The 18,426-nt window shown below is 36.0% G+C and overlaps 1 protein-coding gene across 2 annotated transcripts in view; it reads right to left on the bottom strand.

Annotated features, from left to right (window-relative positions):
• LOC142974717 (major facilitator superfamily domain-containing protein 12-like) overlaps positions 1 to 18,068 on the bottom strand; it is a 61,746-nt gene extending 43,678 nt beyond the window's left edge. The window contains exons 1-2 of one of the 2 annotated variants that reach the window (XM_076117213.1): positions 17,913 to 18,068; positions 14,417 to 14,472 (exon numbers count right to left, since the gene is read on the bottom strand). In XM_076117213.1, the coding sequence (XP_075973328.1) occupies positions 14,417 to 14,445 (29 nt within the window). In that variant the 5' untranslated portion in view covers positions 14,446 to 14,472; positions 17,913 to 18,068. Of the gene's footprint in view, positions 1 to 14,416; positions 14,473 to 14,560; positions 14,640 to 17,912 lie in introns of those variants that run through there. The other variant, XM_076117221.1, reaches the window with a different exon arrangement.
• Between the last annotated feature and the right edge of the window lie 358 nt (positions 18,069 to 18,426).

Here is an 18,426-nt window from a genome sequence, read left to right as displayed (position 1 = left end):
TATTAACACCCACTTAGAACTACTTACTTAGAAATTTATTAAGTCAGTGATTTATTAGAAAAAAGGCTCTAATAATGTTCAAATAGTTACGATTGTAAAAATGTACAGACGAACCGCTAGCTAGCTCTACTTTTTGTGCACTCAGCGAAAAACTACGAGTATCTTATTACTAAATCTGCGCTAATGATTTGTACATTATTTTTTTGCCGATGGCTATAAATGACTGACATACGACAGTGTAGAACGTAACGTCATTTGTAGAGATTTACTTAAGGTCCATCAATCAAAAGTAATTATCGGTCATGATCACGGCTATGAGGACCTTAAAAAATATTAAACCGTTTTATAAACCTGTGACAGTTTATTATAATAAAGATCATCTAATGACTGCCTGGACTCGAAGATAATGTATGGGAAAGGTATTATCGAATTCCGAAACAGATTTAGCAAAACATGTATATGGTGTTGATGGCAGTTAATTTTAGGTCCAATAATAATAAATATAAGTTGTTAATATCTATACTAATATTATAATTGATAATAATAGGGTATTATGGGACTGACGTTCCTTTGAAATGCGAAAGCCCCTATATAAAATAAGAATAAAAAAAAGTAACTCCCAGATTTGATTCTAGTTCAAGACATAAACAACAAATCTCTACAGCTTTATACCTCACTGGCACCAGACTGTATTAATTGTTGATGAACAAGTTAACCTCAGTGTGTTCCCAATGTGACCTCAAGTGTAAAACTAAGGTGGCTTACATCATTAATTTGGTCGGTGTCATAAAAGGCGGATTCATTTTATCAGGCTTATCGATAATAAAGCTCGCATGTTTACCGTTGTCGGTAAATCATCATCTTATTCCGTGGTGATTTTATAGCAATAATATATGGCGAATTTATTTAATCCTTGTGATATACGTAACTAGGTGACGGTGTGGATACCTTTATCAGGGTTATACAGAACAATTAGATAAACTTTATTATAATTGCAGTGACAATTTTAATATGTTGTATTAGTCTACTTTCATGTCAACTCAGGACTCAATGCCTAACCCCTCCCTCATTCGGAAAGAGACCCTTACATACAGTAGAACAGTAACGGGTAAAATGTTATCGTAATGTTTCTATGAGAATAGTTCATAAAACATTATAAGTTTACTAAATGAAATCAGTACAAAGAGTACTACGTAATTTGAAAACCTGATATGAATTGCCACAGTGTTTAAATATGTAAATTCAATATCGTGAAATTTCAATACTACAGACGTATGTTAAAACCGTATAAACGTATTGGCAGCTGTCATTCACATTTAATAGACCTTTACTTTTATAAATGTTATTGAACAACGTTACGAGTCATATGTGGCAATAGAGTAATGGGCTTTACAGATTGCACCAAGCATAATGACAGGTTGTTAGACCATCGTCTTATGGCCGTAATACACCTTTCCCTCAATTATTTCCTAGTGACGCATGGTTTTCTTTATTCAGAACTAGCCTCTCACCACGACTTTGTCCGCATGTAAAGATTTATCGGGTAAAAATACGTATCCTATGTGTTAAACCAGTTTATAAGCTATCAGTGTACCAAATTTCATTCAAATCTGTCTAGTACTGTTTTCGTGAAAGGGTAAAAAACATCAAGAATTCGTCTATCCATCCATACAAACTTTCGCATTTATTATATTAGTAGTATGAACACAGATTTCACACTTAGCAGTACAGTGCGGAATGCACTCTATAAATACCCCGTCGGTTAGACGGATCGATACAAGTTTTATTAAAATCGAGCCCATCGTTTCCACTTTAGACAGTGCGATAGAGCGCGCGTCCCACACCTACAGTTACACCTTAATGCTACGAGATTACACGGTTTCTGTGTTATGTATATCAAGGGTTTATTTGTAATATAATCTTTGTCATTTATTATATTCTGGACCTGCAGATTTCAAGTTAATCTAGAAGCACTTTGGTGATACATTTAGACTTTATATTATACAGATCGATTATTATCAATGAAGCCGGGCTTATGGACTTACAATATGTTATTATATTGTGTGTGTTAATATACATGTGTAAGATGAGTCACCTTTGTAGGTTTACTCACTAAATTGTTTCATTACCTATGCTCACATAACATTAATAGTATTATACAAAATGTAATCAATCGATCGAACATTCACCACAAATATTACTACACAGTACAATTTGATTGGACTCATTATCTAGAATTCAGTTGTGCAAACATAACTTAATAGAACTAATACAATAAAACGTGCTCTACATTTTTTCTTGACAATACAAAACGACAAATACGCAGCTACATACAATTTAAAATGGACTTATTAAACAGGTACACTTTCACTTACATTCGTATTACTTAGTGTTTGTAGCAAGGTAATTATATTTAATGTACTTATGTACGATGAATGTTGTCACGTAACGATTGCAGAGCCGTGTAATTTGTATAGATTCCAAGTGCCGCTGCACACTAACTTGTAATATAGAAGTCGACATTATTCCTTGAGTGACATCATAATTACTATGTCTACATTCATTGTAACTTGAAAGCGTTGAAGCACACGCCTCGTCATCGTGAATATCATAATAATATAATTTTCCGTACACCGACGCTACGTTATAGTCAGCTAAAGTCCTAACTTTCATAGATTATGATATAGTCGTTAAGGCGACGTGAAAAATACGACAGGCATGATAGCGTTACATAATCCTTGCTCAGTATTGCACATCGGTAATCACAAGCACGATACTCGACTATCTTTGTTTGTGTTCCTTACGTAAGAAAGGTCTGCGGTTTATCTGATGTCTCATGTAAGCAAATAAAAGTTACAGACACTAAAATACTGCTTCGTACAGAAACTACTTTCATGTACCGCTTAATGTAAGTTTGGAGGACACTGCCGCAAGTGTTCAGTTATAAAACATTTATTGTCCAATACAATATAAAAGTACCTAGGCACTACCCGACACTTACTTTTCGTATAACACAACTTGTAATAAGACGCTTCGGGATGGTTCGTTTCGAAAAGAGCGCTAAGCCTCTAAATATTTTCCTCTTTATTCGGCTGCCGTATTTTTTTACACAAAACAAGCTTTAAGCTCACACATTTGTAAAGCTAATAATAAACCAAAGCCTTTTAAACGTAGCGAGAGCGTACCGACGCGACGCCATGTTTGTGTGTTATCCTATTACGACACCATGAACTCATAAAAATATGACTAATATTCAAAAAGCTTATTTAACTCAGTGCCTAAAGTGATTTACAGTCCATAAATAGTGTTTATAACTAAGTCTTCTACATCACAAAATGTACATATTATTATCAACAAAAACAGGCTTATCCTGATTTCAACTTCAAAAAAGCTTCCTTTATTGAATCGTTACTAATATTTAAAAAATCATAGCTATGAACGAACAGATGTCAGTATACTAATGAGACCGGTTTAGTAAATCAATATTAAGTGTCGGATGCTGAGGCTATAAAATAAAAAAGATTGGATCAAAAAGTTTACTGTTTTAAAAATCAGGTGCACAGCATAACCGGCAGCGACGGGTTTGTACGACCGCTCGACCGGTCTGAGAAAAAAATAGTCACGTATCACTTCACACTTCAAGTTGCCTTTAAAAAATAATCCATTAACTTATCTGCTCACTCAAAACTTTCGAGGTGTAAAGTGTTTACAAGAGAAGATAAGAGTTTCGTAATAAATTTCTAAAATCCCCGCTAAGCTTTCAGATAAACTTTTGATTCTTCGCGTTGATTCTTGTTGTTTCTATTCATGTTTGTTCAATAAATACCTTTTAACTTAAACGTGCATTTTAAAAGTTTACTTTGAAATCTATAACAGAATATTTTCTTTCAGAAAGTCCATCAAACATGTGTCGTGTATTCTGACTAATGTCTCTATCAGACTCAAATCAATCAAAATTCAAAATGTTTGACATAGATATCGCGACAGAGGCGTTATTAAACTCCACTTTTTCCATTTGGCACGTTGTCAAGGCAGATGTGAGGCATAGTTTCCAGATAACGGCTAAGTTGGTAACTTTTCACATTTCCTCGGAAGCGTGTCCCCTGGCAATGTCGACATTGTCGCGCGTTGTGAATTTGTTATCCGCCACGCGCGATTAACGAGATGCATGTACTTTAACAAACTTTGTAAAACATATGATACGTTTAATCACACTTCTCGCCGCGACACGAGTTAAATAGTTAACGCTACATGATAGTGGCTTTAGAGCATTAATTTCCATGGTAACATTATAATTACCCCGGTCATTACTTACGCTAAAAGCTATTTATTTTGCATAATGGTGTTTGGGTGAGCGCAACAATGGTGAGTCGCAATGCGGCGGGGTGGAGATACGGCGGACTCGGCTAGTTGCCTCCGAATCGCCAAACTTGACCGCGCTGCCCTTTGTTTGTGCGAGCTAGCCGCGCCGTGCTTTCTGCCGCCCGGCGCGCCCGCTGAAATTATCCGCGAGATGAATACGACGATGTTCCGACTATTTACATTGTTCCATTTAATATTTGTATGAATATTTAACTTCCTCGCATCCCTCCTTTTCAGTTTGTGAAAAATGTCAACGAAATAAAAAATGAGAGTAAAAATTTCGTAACCTTTATGATACGCTTTCAGAATTGCTGACAGTCGTTATTTGAAACATCGCTCGTCAGCGGAAAGGTTCGTGCGTCTATGGCTGCGGGCGACCGGAACATTGTAGGTTCTGTCACGTCATTTGCGCGAGAGAATACGCCATTTTTTCGTCCCAGGACGGGACAAGAACGCTTATTCGTCGAGATAAAAATGTCACTTTCTCATCGAGCTTTTTGCTATCTCCGTCGTTTTTACTAAACTTATTTGTAACTGTCACTACTATACGTGGTTTAAGTAAACCTTTATGTTTTAGGATGGCTTTATATCCCATATTATGAATTTGAAGGGATTAGAAGCTAAGAATAGGGTTTAGTATGTGTCAGTAGCACAACGTTGTTGTTATACCACATGACTTGACGGTTCTGTAACCTCTATTAAGTTTTAATGCGCGGTACTCACTGTACAAAACAGGTGCTATAATATAAGATGAATATTGGTTTGCGTGTCGGATTATATTAATAACGGTAACCTTTAGTGACCTGAAACTTTCTCTGTTTCGCGACGCCGGCGCAGCTTGTCTCGATCATTAATCATTTTAATGATGTCAAATGAATTAAGGTTTGCTTCGCTAGCGGCATGGGAACAAAAGCTATATGCTATTAAGTAATGTCACCATTAGACCTATTATGTACCTTTTCCATGTACCTTCGCTTAACAGCAGCCTCGCGTGATAATATACATATAGGTACTCTCGAAGTACGCTTACCTAGAAAATGCCGATTCACTTTTACGTAGAAGATTCTAGGTTATAGAGCTACTCTTTTATAGCATGCAAAGGCCTATAAAAGCGAACTGAGTCTTGGGCTGTGTACGTAATCCTTCTTTATGCGTTATCCGGGCGCACCGAAATGAAGCCCACTCGTGAATGATGTCACAACACATGAAAGAACACAATCATGACACTATTAGGATAAACGAGGCCACGGCCGGTCCCGCGGGACCACGTTATAATCTAGTCTTGAATAAGTACCCACTTGCCGCACTAACATCGACTTTCATGAATTCTTATATCTACAGTAAAACTTATTTTATGGGCTCGTGCGACGTTCGCTCATATTCAGCTGAATTTCGGTATTATGACGAATGGACGAGGAAAATATTAAATGTAGCATAGTTAGACATGGCCGCTATCATTTTCTACCAAGATTTGATATTAGAGCTAACAGGTAGAAACTTTATCAGACAGGAAATTTGGTAATGGCCATTGGCCAATTATAATTAGTGTCAAATAACTTGTATTTGCTGCTTTGCAAAAATAGTATATATTTAATGCTCTATTTATACTTAAAGACCATGTAGGAAATGTTCAAAAGTTAACAAATTTTTTTTGGCTAATTATGTTATAACACGTAATATGGTTTATTTGTCCAAATATTTTCGTAATGTAGACCGTTACAATAATAAAAGCATAGCTATTAATAGTCATTAAGTAGGAAATAGGAGTACACAGTTGTATTCAAATTGCAATCTTGCGTTAGAGTATCCGGTGCAAAATGTATTATTATTTGAGTATGCAACAGCCACCCAAACCACAGTAACCTAAATTTAAGTCGGCGTCATTTATTCCAACACATTCGCGCACTTCCTACACCGATATGGTAGGACACATAAAACAAAGAACGTTTGATTGCACGATTGGGCCTCGCCTTGTAACGATCAAATTCGCATAATAATTAATATTCATATAACTAACAATCTGCGTTCGACGAATTGCATATGAATTCTATATGGATTTGTCGTAGCTCATGCATTTCATAGTAGGTGTTGTGCGAGGAAAACTGCTCATTGTTAAGACTTGTATACTTGTGTGTGCAACCACAATGCTAGTACATAGCCGTTCTTATGAACACGTCCCCGACATACGTACAACCTCATTAATAGTACTACGCCATTATTTGGTACAAAAGGAAGCGCGCGAGCCTTGTTAGTACTATGAACTTATAACAATAAACGTAATCTATAGTACATTCATGTGCAGATAGCATATCTTTAGGTCGTCTTCAGCACACTGTCTGACTAGAATACTAAGTGTGATATGTGTTTGGTGTTCACAACCTTAAGTCGCGTATAAAATATCATACAGATTAATTCCAATCTACGTTGACATTCATTCGTTTCGCAAATGCGTGTAAACTGATATTGATGAAACTTAAAGTAGAGACACGATTTTCAGAGACCTCATATTATTTTGTGAAAGTCATACAAAAGTAATGAGATAAAAACTAAACTTTTTTTTGCATTGTGGGTACCGTAACTTGGTAAACATACTTATGTGCTAATCGACAAAATACTCTACATTCTCTCAGATTCGACTTCTAAGTTTTCTCAACCACGTCACGTTTCACTTTCGCTAGACATGAATAAATCATATAACACAATAAATAAAATTCTAATTAAACGGAGGCGACAAATCGGTCTACTTTTTTAACAATAATTGTACTTTGTTCTTACTATCCGCGGATTTTACTACTTAAATTAAATATTTCATCAAGTCGAGCGATGAAGTAAGGGCCTAGTGAGGAAGTTTATAGTCACGGCAGATAAATTTATCATTTCATTGCGGTAACAACCGCTTAGACGTACTTATGACCTGGAATATTTAAGACCTTTTTGGCGCTCCAACCTACTTTAGGTACCGTGAAGTACCGTCTATCATAGCGAGCATACCGTCATGTACAAATTATACATTAAGCTAATGGCACAGATGGAATAATTTGCTAACGGTCCATGAAATATGATGTTCTAGTCACATCTCATCGCGGTCGCTAATGTGGCCTAGTTGCGTTGATTTGCTCAAATTGCTCGTACTTATAGCGTATGTACATTCATATGACCCAGTAATTTGAACTTCAAAATTATTGTCTCACAGATTTGACCTCTAGACGCGTGCTAGATGTAACTGGATATTACCTTATATTTTTGTGTTGTAAAAACGGCAAATGAATCATTTTTTCAGTTGACAGCCTCTCATAAGTATTTGAGTGGAGACCGCATACTTATAGCTATTAGATAGCGACGACTGGTAAATTCGTAGCGCTGGTGGCGAATTAATTATGCAGCAGATAAACAAGTGGCAGCCGCGGTGTCCCTGGACTTCCATGTTAATTAACTTCAATTCAGTTTCCTTAAGGCTGCTCCGCCGAATGTCTTTATTTCTAGCTGTTGGCTCGCTCCTCGCTTGTCGTTGAACAAATTAATCGACCGGCCATGTTTCCATTATAATTGTCAATATTGAAATTTGACACTCAGTATCAGTTATCAGTTTTTGACATTTGAAATACTAAAATAGCTGTTTATACGCTCTCTGGCGATATGAATAAAGATAACAGTATCATATGAAATACGCCACTGTCAGAGCGAAAAAGTGCTTCAGTTCCGTAGTTGAAACTGAAATATATGCGAATCCATCTGTGATATTTGTTTTGCAGAGAAATTTTATTTACTGCCTTTGATTTTTCAAATATTTATGGGGTCGGTATTTCAGTGTGTGTGTATTTTTTTGGTTCAGTGTGAGTTTGTTGACGATTGGTAAACTATACCGGCGACAGATTTATGATCTACCACTACGTTACATGTATAAGTTATTGATGCTCGTTACGTTATTTAATACCAAACTACTAAATTCATCTTTAAAAAAATCTTATTTTACTGCGATTCATTCCTGTTTATGGATGGTAAAATTCGAATCCATTAGAGACGTTTCAGAGATTAACAGAATGTTTAGAGTCTTTTTTTAAATAAGCCCTAATTCGTTATTAGACTCAAGAATCCAATTCGATGTATTATTATTACCCATCGTGAAAAAATTTAAACTTCTTTTGACGTTTACTCCAATGTACTAAATCAGACTGAGAAGCGAAGACGGAATTCTGTGTAAATGCAATTTCTGTCTAACTTCGTGGTCGAATAAGTGAAATATGCTAGGAAACGATATCTCTGCACGTCAGCCACACGTGTAACTTGCCAAATCAAGTCAACGTGAGTGAACAACTTAGCTGGCCTAATTTAAACTAGCTCTCAAACATCTGGCGAGCCTGCTGAACACCACACTAAGTGATAAGTAAATGTATATCGTTATTACAAGCTGTGACCCGCAGTTTCACTCGCGTGTAGGGTGATTACCCCGCTCTCGTAGCTTGCTCCCTAGTGAATGTAACTATCATACCCAAAAATGTTGTTTAAAATCAGTCGGGGTTAAAAATTCTCGCATTAGATAAAACACTCACTGACTCACTCACTCAACTGTATTAATAATAAGAGGAATTAAGTCCTAACACACTTTCATAGAGATGATACTATTTTATGCGACAGTTAAATCACTGAAGTGGATAGGAATAAAATTGATCTACGAAATTCTTACCATAATTTGCAACACTTTCAACTAACATATTTTTGTAATATTTTCAAAAAGTGCGAAAATTAATGGATGAAGTTTAATTAGCGTACACTCTTAAGAGATCGCTTGAAGTTCAAAGAATTCTCGGGCCTGGGCTTAACTTTTAATTTAGACTTCAGGGCTAAGCCTTTTTTCTGTGCCGACCGAGTTACTCTGAATTAACTTGTTAAGACAAGGCGTCACTAAGTCTTAGTTTTAGGGGACTTTATTTGCAATGTCTAGATTGTAATTGTATAGTCTTCAGATTTTTAAACCGCTTTTTTTATAAACCTACGACCTACAGACATAGTCCTAGTGAATAAGTAAAAGCTCTTGAGTTTTTGCTTTCTTATATTCCACGAATTAAATATATGTTTAAGCTAATAGATATTTATAAGACGCTCAAGTCTGCGGTTGTCTTCGCAAACTTTAAAATTAAATAAAAATCTGATATTATTGTGTTATAAACTTTTTGAAAGCACTGTTTTTTTTTAAATGTTATAAGATGTAATATTATGATCAAAATCGATAACGTCGCTTGTCATAGGACTGATTTCTGATTTTGAATATTTTGTCATAATCATTTAAAGTAAAAAAATATTAAAAAGCAAATTTCCCTTTGATGCCCATTTTTATGGAGCCGAAAATTGACAAGTTACAATTATAAAATCACGCTGCCTGTATTTACAGAAACAGTTGATTTTCTAATGTACTGAAAATGTTATAATTAGTTAAGTTAATACGTTTTGCAGCTGAGTAAGACAACGTGCCCACAGCAACCGCAAATATTCCCCTCAAACCATCCTATATCAACAATGTATTATATCTATGTATCTGAGTACCTATAAATTGTCACAATATCGCTGCTATTCTATTCGAATTCGAACAACTCAAGTCCACTGAGAAGAGGGTTGACGTCTTTTCAATTCCATTCTAAGCCTGTTGCCCACAACGTGTATATCGTCTTGTTCGAAATTTAACTTTTGTATACGTTATTGTGGTATTGGTCCGGGCATTTTCGTCCAAAATCGACCAAACTCAACAAGCACGACACGCCGCAGGCAAGGAGTAGTGGTCTGCAAAGGTTAAGTTTAATCTGATTGTCGCTTTAACAATGCACTGGGGACCAGTAGACCGACCATGCCGCCAACGATAGAAACTTTTAGCCTTCCACGGGATATATTTATAATACAAGTGACCGTGAACGGAGCCAAAATGGTTTTCTTGAAATAAGTTACTACAGAAATATCCAGACCATATTTTTTCCGACTTCTAATTTGGGCTCAGTTACACTCCTCGTTTAACTTGTTGGTAGACTGGGGTTAGGTATCGTTTGTTTTACTCATTCTTGCCTCTATTTTCTGAGTTGCGTAAAGATGTAAAGGTTTCTGCCCAAAAGAGAGTTTGAAGTTATTTACGAACGGTCATACCCTAAATAGAAACCGCAAACTTACTATTTTGTCATGTTTACTTCGACGGGTGTCCGACACGTCTGGCTGACAAATTGTTATTTTTAGTCAAGTCGTGACTGCCCCGTAAACGTGTCGTTAGGATATAAATCGATCGTGTGTCTGATGGACCCTATGGGCGAATGAATTATACACTGATGGCGCTGCGCTGTCCGGCGGCTATGCGTCGCGTCGCACCGTACGTGAAATGTTGCCATGCGATGCCGTAAAATAAATTCATTCGCACATACCCGGCTACGGATATTTTTACACGCATCTATTTGATACCGCACAAAAGTTGATTAACACTTTCCATATTTTATAGTTTCGTTTAACGACGTTAACATGGCAGGGCGATGTTTCGAAATAGATTATATTACCTGCAAGCAGATGATTATAAGGTTAACGTTTTTAAATTACCCGCGTATAATAGAGACGCGTATTATAGAGCTTTAATACGTTTGTAATTGATATGTGACAATATATTATTGTGACCATCTTTACACATGGGATAGGAAAAACGAAAGCGAGGGTAGACAGCTGTGTGTGGGAGCGCAAGAGTGCGCGGGCGACGCGTAGGCGTTACAGCGTATAACGTTAATGCACTTAATAGAAAATATAATGGTACCATGTTAAAAAGATTAACTCCATTACGGTTACAGCAACGTGTAAGATAATTAATTACAGCTGTCCTATTGACTTAAACTTCAAAGACGTCCAAGATTAATCATTTCTAATTAAAGCCTTAATCAAAACTTACCGGGTTAGATGTTTTGATTTTAATATTATTTATTGGATACAATTTAACAGTTGATGTTGGAGTTTGAAGATAAATATTTTAAACACGAAACTTTATTTAAATAGGACATCGACATGGAATAAATCTGTCGTGTGTGTGAGAACGGAATCTTCGTTATTAGAAGGGATTATTTTACTAAACATTTCTATATTGGACACTCGGTCAAACACATAGAACCGATATGTAATCATATTTGACTTTCAACCACTGTAGGACATTCTCTAATATTAGATTTTTACGTCTTACAAAAAGATCAAGAATGATTATGAAAACACTCATAAGATAGATAAATTACCATCCAAAAAATAAATCAGAAACCTCAAACACAATTTTATAAAGAGTCTCGATGTGTTTGTGAGTTAACACGTGCGTCCAGTTTCACTGATATTTGTAAAGGATCGTCTTTGAAATATGTCCACGTTCACACCTCTCAAGCGAACCCTTGCGAACTGTTGAAATCTGTGAATCAGTGCGTAATCTGAGAGATTTAATTAACGTAAGTGTGTTTACAATATTCACCATCGTAAAATCGTTGTCCTAACAATTCGCGGAAAAGAGGAAAGTTATTTCATAAACAGTGTTACGTGTTTGTTCAGTTGAGTCAAGAATACTCATAAAGGTGATAGATATTATTGCGAAAATATTTCAATCTTAAGACGACTGTTAGTCACACTTGTTAAAAGAACTATAAAACTTCTAACTCAAATACTAGTGTTTTAAAGTATCCGATAAATACTTTGTATTTTACTTTCTAAGTATTGTCTTTTATACCTATAGTTGAATAGATTTTAGCCATAGTAACATGTTTATTTGTTTGCTTCTCGAACACTACTTTACTCTAGTTTATAACTACAGCATTTTGTATCTATACCTTATTTTCCCGTGATTGTCCCACAGCTGGGCAAGCGTCTTCAAATGGAGGTTTACGAACTTTGTATGCTCTCAATAAACTCTATGGTACTTACACAACTTTAGAAAAGACTAAGTATATTTTTAAAAGCAACAACCACGTAGCCTCACAATTTTTTTAAAGGACATGAAAGTCCTTGCCTCTTGTCACAACAAAACTTGTTACACTTAACGTTCACAGATTGAATGGTGCGTGTGAAATAAATGGCATGAGGTTGGCCCATTTTTCACCCTCATCAGAGCAGTACCCACCTAGCCCTTTGGTGATTCCCATAATATATTGAGCATGGTATCTGACACTGTTATGTTTGCACATGACACATTACCAATTTTCGCAGTCAACAATGAGAATGGTAGCCATAAAAACAATGCACTCGGGCTTTAGTATATGAGTTTGTGACGTAATATAACGTTTTGCCGTTTTCCTGAAGTGGAAGCTTGAGTGTATCAAATACATCTCCGTGTTATGTTTCAGAAAAGTTCTCTCGCGGCACTTAGAGGCAAGTTGTAAGTTTCTACTTTCATACGTATACATCTAGATTACCAACTATCCTACGTTTAATTTATGGATAAACATATATCCCGTGTAATCGAAAACCCGTTACCACTTACATGGCTTTTCCCAAATCTGAATTCAGAGAGTTTAGTTACATATGTAATTTTGTCCAAAGCGGGAATTTACCACGGTACTTCATTATAATTAGCAGCTTATACGCTACCACGAGACTACAAAGGTTTATTTTGTATTCAAATTCAACAATGGAATCTCGATGTTGAATTGTAAATACAAAACGAGGTTTGTAGAAGCAGAATAAAATTTATTCCGGAGTCTAATTTGCAATGGGATGCACACGTTGCGCACATATGGCTTTACTCGCGACTCTCGCGAGGGATCGTGGTGCATTAGAGCAGTTCACTTGTTTATGTCCTAGGAAAAGTTGGACAACTCCAATGTGGACACGGCCTGATTAGTTTACTACTAATGCTTCTGGGTATTATCTTAGTTTTATGTGCGCTCCGTCTGTTCTTTTCTTAGTTTGTTTACATACTGCATATGGAATAAATTGTTTGCGGAAATAGACCGAAAGAAATTATAAGATAAAATGCGTGTTCGCGTTTATGCGTATTCTATTACATTATTAAGATGCAGCGCGAAAGTTTAAAAGGTATGAAAAGTTATAAGGACGAGAGAAATCAATGGAATACTAATTTCTTGACATAATCCTTCGGTTTTACAAGTGTTTTGTTCGTTCGGTTCATTATTGAGAATGGTGAAGCTGTTACATATGAATAAGCCAAAAGCTACGCATGACTGTCAGACTCTATCAGATAAATAGGCATTAAATATTATTAATGGTATCTATCCTAAATTGAACAATTAACACTACATACATTACTGATGACTCACGATATAAATACCTAACCGTCAATAAATACTTTGTAACTTTAATCGTCGCCTTTTTGGTATACTCTTAAACCGATAAATGGTTCTAAAAATACTTGTAAAAAAACTCTCTTATTCATAAACACACTATAAAACTATTTTAGTTAATAAACTACTATAATATGTTTTCTCTTTTTCATTTCGCTAAGGAGTGAAAGAAACAAAACTCTTAATAAGCCTTTCATAACTTCATAGATTTTTATGAATAAGAGGGTAAGTTTTTAGAATGTTTAATGTTGTAATTGCTTTTAAAGTAGATATGTTGTATGTAGCTTATATTATGCGGAACGAGTTCATAGACTTTCTATATAACACGCAGGATGGCCAGATAATGCTCGTTTTCCGTACATTATCGGTTACCGCTGTACGCATTATTTATCTAAATGACGTCTATTTATTTTAACCACATCGCCCATAATCTATTTTCGAAAATTAACAACATCGTTTCAGGAAGTTAACTAACAAAATAATTGAGAATGATTGACGAAGGCACGAATGTTAACAAAATATTTATACAACGCGAACTTTTAATTGAATTGCGATGTTCTATCACTGAAACCGATAGCCGCTTTGGCCTAAACCCATTATAACTACTTGCGCCAATGTTGACTATACTTGGATACAAGAATGACTGTGCGGCACTTTCACTTCAATGGACGAACGATCTATGTAATTATGACATGTGCGTGTTTGATTTTACTTTCTATTCATTATGCAAAAACTGAACGCAACAATAGTTAAAAAGGTTCACTCACCACTTTCTTAAGAACCACAGCACGCGCATGTCATTCGGCCAATCTCAAGTGGTTATCTGTAAAAAAAGAATACAGTTTACTAAACTTGGTATAGTTAATAGTGAAAAATGTTAGTCATACGAACGATGAATCACGACTACTCACGACGAAAATTAGCAGCAGTTCTCTTCGGTTTTGTATGGATAGAGCCAGTTTCCCAGAACGTGGCGACACGAACGGAAGTCAAACCACTGACTCAGACGATCGACTTACACGACAATTTTATTGTTTTCAAATAGCGTGACATGAGATCTTTTGTATTTTGTCTAATTAAAGGAAAATAGCTTATTTCGATAAATTAGTGTTTGGATTAAAATGCAATGTTCAATCACTTGACTCTTGTATATTTTTTAGTTATCCTAACCGTTGATAGATGGCGGTAATAGACCTACAAGCATCAACAATAACGCTCTTACTCGCACAAATTCTTAAATAATAGATTTGTATGTTGTTTTTTAAAGTAAAAGAATTTAGAATATAAAATAAATAAGTTTCACAGACAGACGCTGTCACTAAATAACGAAACATGAACTTTTCTCTAGTTAAACGCGCGTCAGAAAATAATTTCCCACAGTTTCTATTAACTTTGCTTTTTTCTGTGTCTGTTCAGATTTTTTATTCAATTTAAAATACGGGGTCAAAGTGCGGGGTGTTGTTCATTTGAGGAGTATTCCAACATGTTAAATAATTCAGGTAGTTTGAGTTAGGGTTTGACCTTTGTTTAGACGGGCTGACGCGTAGGGATCTACCCTTTAGGCATGACAGGTGGACGTTATACACGTGCCGCCTGTACTTACTCGCAACTGTTGTATTTTTTAACTCTTAATGTAGATAATGCCTTACATACAGGCTCCCAGTAAGAAGTAATACATGTTTAATGTCTAGTAGCTCTGTACAAACGACCTGTGTAACATAATTTACGCAGTTACTTACTCAAAGTGTTGCTATCCTACTTTTAGGTGTTCCAAAAGTGGATTAAAATATAATCAGCCTTAACTAATTCACTTTTTGTGCGTGACTTTCGTATGCAGTAATGCTCTTTGAATAAACAAAACAGCGACAACGCTACACCTGTTTCGTTAGCTAGAATAGCTAGAGTAACTAACAAATGCTATTTATCATAACACCTACCGCATATTATGTATATTGAAATTCCTAGAATGTCCTCACACCACTGACGTAACCAGTACTTTACTTACCAACCATTAATATGGTAACAGGCCTAATAATATTCTGTATTTGGAGCATGTTTAAGATCATTAACCAGTGATCGGAACAGGCAAGCGCTAAATTCTGACGTCTGATTAATGGTTAGGTAGGGCTTTTTCTAACCTTCATTATCATGTTTTTCGTTTGGAAAATTTCTTGATTATGTTTGTTTCTTCAAGTTAACTTGACCTGTATATATAAATGTACTCGTCAATTAATTTGATCACAGGTTTAATTTGTTTCCCGTCGCTCTGGCTGGGATCGTATAACACACTCCTACTTACAGTATTCAGTTACACAAGGACAATGATTACGCGTGTGTTCAATAAAGGCGGAGTAGGGTGGTCGCATGGTGGTCGCGATCGGTAAGAAACCCAACCCTTTCACGTTTTTTTCTCGTTGCACCTCGGTCTCCGGCCACTGGACCGCAAAGCGTGTTTTTTTTAAACCGGATTCTCGCTGTGCCTCTCGCTCCCGTCTATATTGCTCCCTCTTTATGATTCTGACCCCGAACGCTCACTTCGAAAACTAATTGAAGATAACAAGCTTGTTTTTTCGCCTCTCCACTTGTTCATTTTGGAATCGCCGCCGATCGAGTACGATATTGTTTTCTTTAGCCGAGTTTTCTTATATAAAAGTGGGCAAGAAACTCCTGGCCGCGGCGGAACGACGTAGCTGACGTTAATCAAATTCTTATTTAATCTCGTGTCAATTTCGATGCTTTTATGGCATTGTGTGTTAACATCAATATGAGAATTCGTTAGATTGCTGTAAATTATAGTACCGGAATGTATAAATCACAACGTCAATCAATTTCTACATCAAACATTGATTTCGTCACAGTTAACAGGCGGCTGACGATGTGCCGCGTCGCGCCTCCGCCCACCGCACCGTGTCGTGCGTGACCGCAGCGGCGATGCCTTTTCTAATATAAATAACAAATTTCATGCATAAAAATAAAAATTCACTTATCATTCAGCAAACGTTAAACTTCTATTTACATTCATGAAAGCAACTAAAGCATTTTTAAAAGTTTTTAAAAGTTAAAACCATTATTCATTTAAACACAGTCAAAAAACATTTCATTATTCTCTTGTTTTGTAAAACTTTTACTAGACCATATTATATTGCTGGAATTTATTCATTAAAATTTTACCACATAATGTAAGCTGGGCTGCTTACTGTATAAAAGAAAACCCTTTAATAATATTGTCAGTGGTTGTGAAAAATAGAGTTGTGACAAACAATAATTATAATCAATAGTTAAGCCGAAGTGGCGGTCGACGACCGAATAATTTTGGCGTGAATTACCGTCACGATATCGTGTTGATTTTGGAACCGCCCGCAACCTAAGGTCAACCACCCACAAGTTCTGATTTCGTTTACTTTAAATAAACAAAAACAGTGTAAAGCTATTTCTGGATGTTTTACATTTTATAACGATCTTTCAATTTGTGGTAAAAAAAACTGAAATCAAATTATTGACAAGACGAATCTTTTAGATACGGCAAAGACTCGCTATCTTTGGAACCGCAAAAACCTGCCTTATCACTTTCTCCCTTTACATTTTCTTTTATTTTTAAAATATTACTCCAATTTGCTAGTTGCGGAAAAAATGTTGAAGCAAATCAGTGATTATTTCAACTGTTGCTGCTTAAAAGTGGTTCGTCGTCGTGGTCCGTTAGCTTCGTGACATCGAGTGAGTAGTGTGGGGCAGTGTACAGTGTAAACACGCCGGTCGCTGGCACAACATGTAGCCGCTGGACCATTTCTCAGCTGACACTTAATCGAGCCCATTATCTGTCAACTATGATTTCCTGCTTCGAACGCGACCGAATCTCAATAATGTTTTATTATTGAACCGTTCACTTCAGTGTAACCTCCGATACACTCTGGTCACACAATGGCCATCTTGGACAAGTTTTATGCCTTTATTTGGGCCTTAAATTGACAATAGAGCATAGCAGGGGGCTTTGAGGGTTTTTGAACACAAAAAATACGATTCAATATGCTGTTTTCTTATTGCTTTTAATATAAACACACAATGAAGAGTATGAAAATGCTTATTAGTACACAATGGACAAGGTAAATAAAAAGTTTCTAAAACAGATTGTCTTTTATGACCATTGTATTTGAAATTTCTATTACTAATAAATAATTATACTTTGCAATCGCAATGTATAGAATAATATTATCAAGAAAGCCTGATACCAATTATATCTCTGTGAGATGTGAAAAAAGAACGTACCGTATATTACTAGGAAGTGAAACGGGGTGTTGTTATGCAAGTTTAATTACAACATGTACTTCTCTTAAAACCGAATGGAATGAGGAATAAATTGCATAGTCCTCAACAAAATGAACTTTAACAAAACAGAATAAATACAATAAACACGTTATAGTGGACGCTAGCAATTATTCGACTGGTATAATGTTAGTTCTGTACCAGGCGTAGTTATTTTTAGTGTCGGTCGGAAATGAACAGTAACTTCAATGTTACGCCGTGATAATGATAGAGCACCGAATTATTTGCTTGTCAATGTTATCGGCAAACGATCTGGGAGTCAATGTATATGTAGTACACAATCGAGATTGTAGATTTTAGTGTCCATTTATAAACAGTGAGTTGTAACGCTGGACCGATTCAGAGATAAGTGAACGGGCCCGACAAATTCGGCGCTCTAAGGCAGGAGAGCATAGCGTGAAATGTGCATTTGGTAATGAATACTTTTAGAGATGTGAGAGATAATGTTTCTACTGTT

Source organism: Anticarsia gemmatalis, chromosome 1, assembly GCF_050436995.1.
Source record: "Anticarsia gemmatalis isolate Benzon Research Colony breed Stoneville strain chromosome 1, ilAntGemm2 primary, whole genome shotgun sequence".
Classification (NCBI taxonomy): domain Eukaryota; kingdom Metazoa; phylum Arthropoda; class Insecta; order Lepidoptera; family Erebidae; genus Anticarsia; species Anticarsia gemmatalis.
Note: the sequence above shows the minus strand (reverse complement) of the source record. Positions and strands in the feature narration are given on the sequence as shown.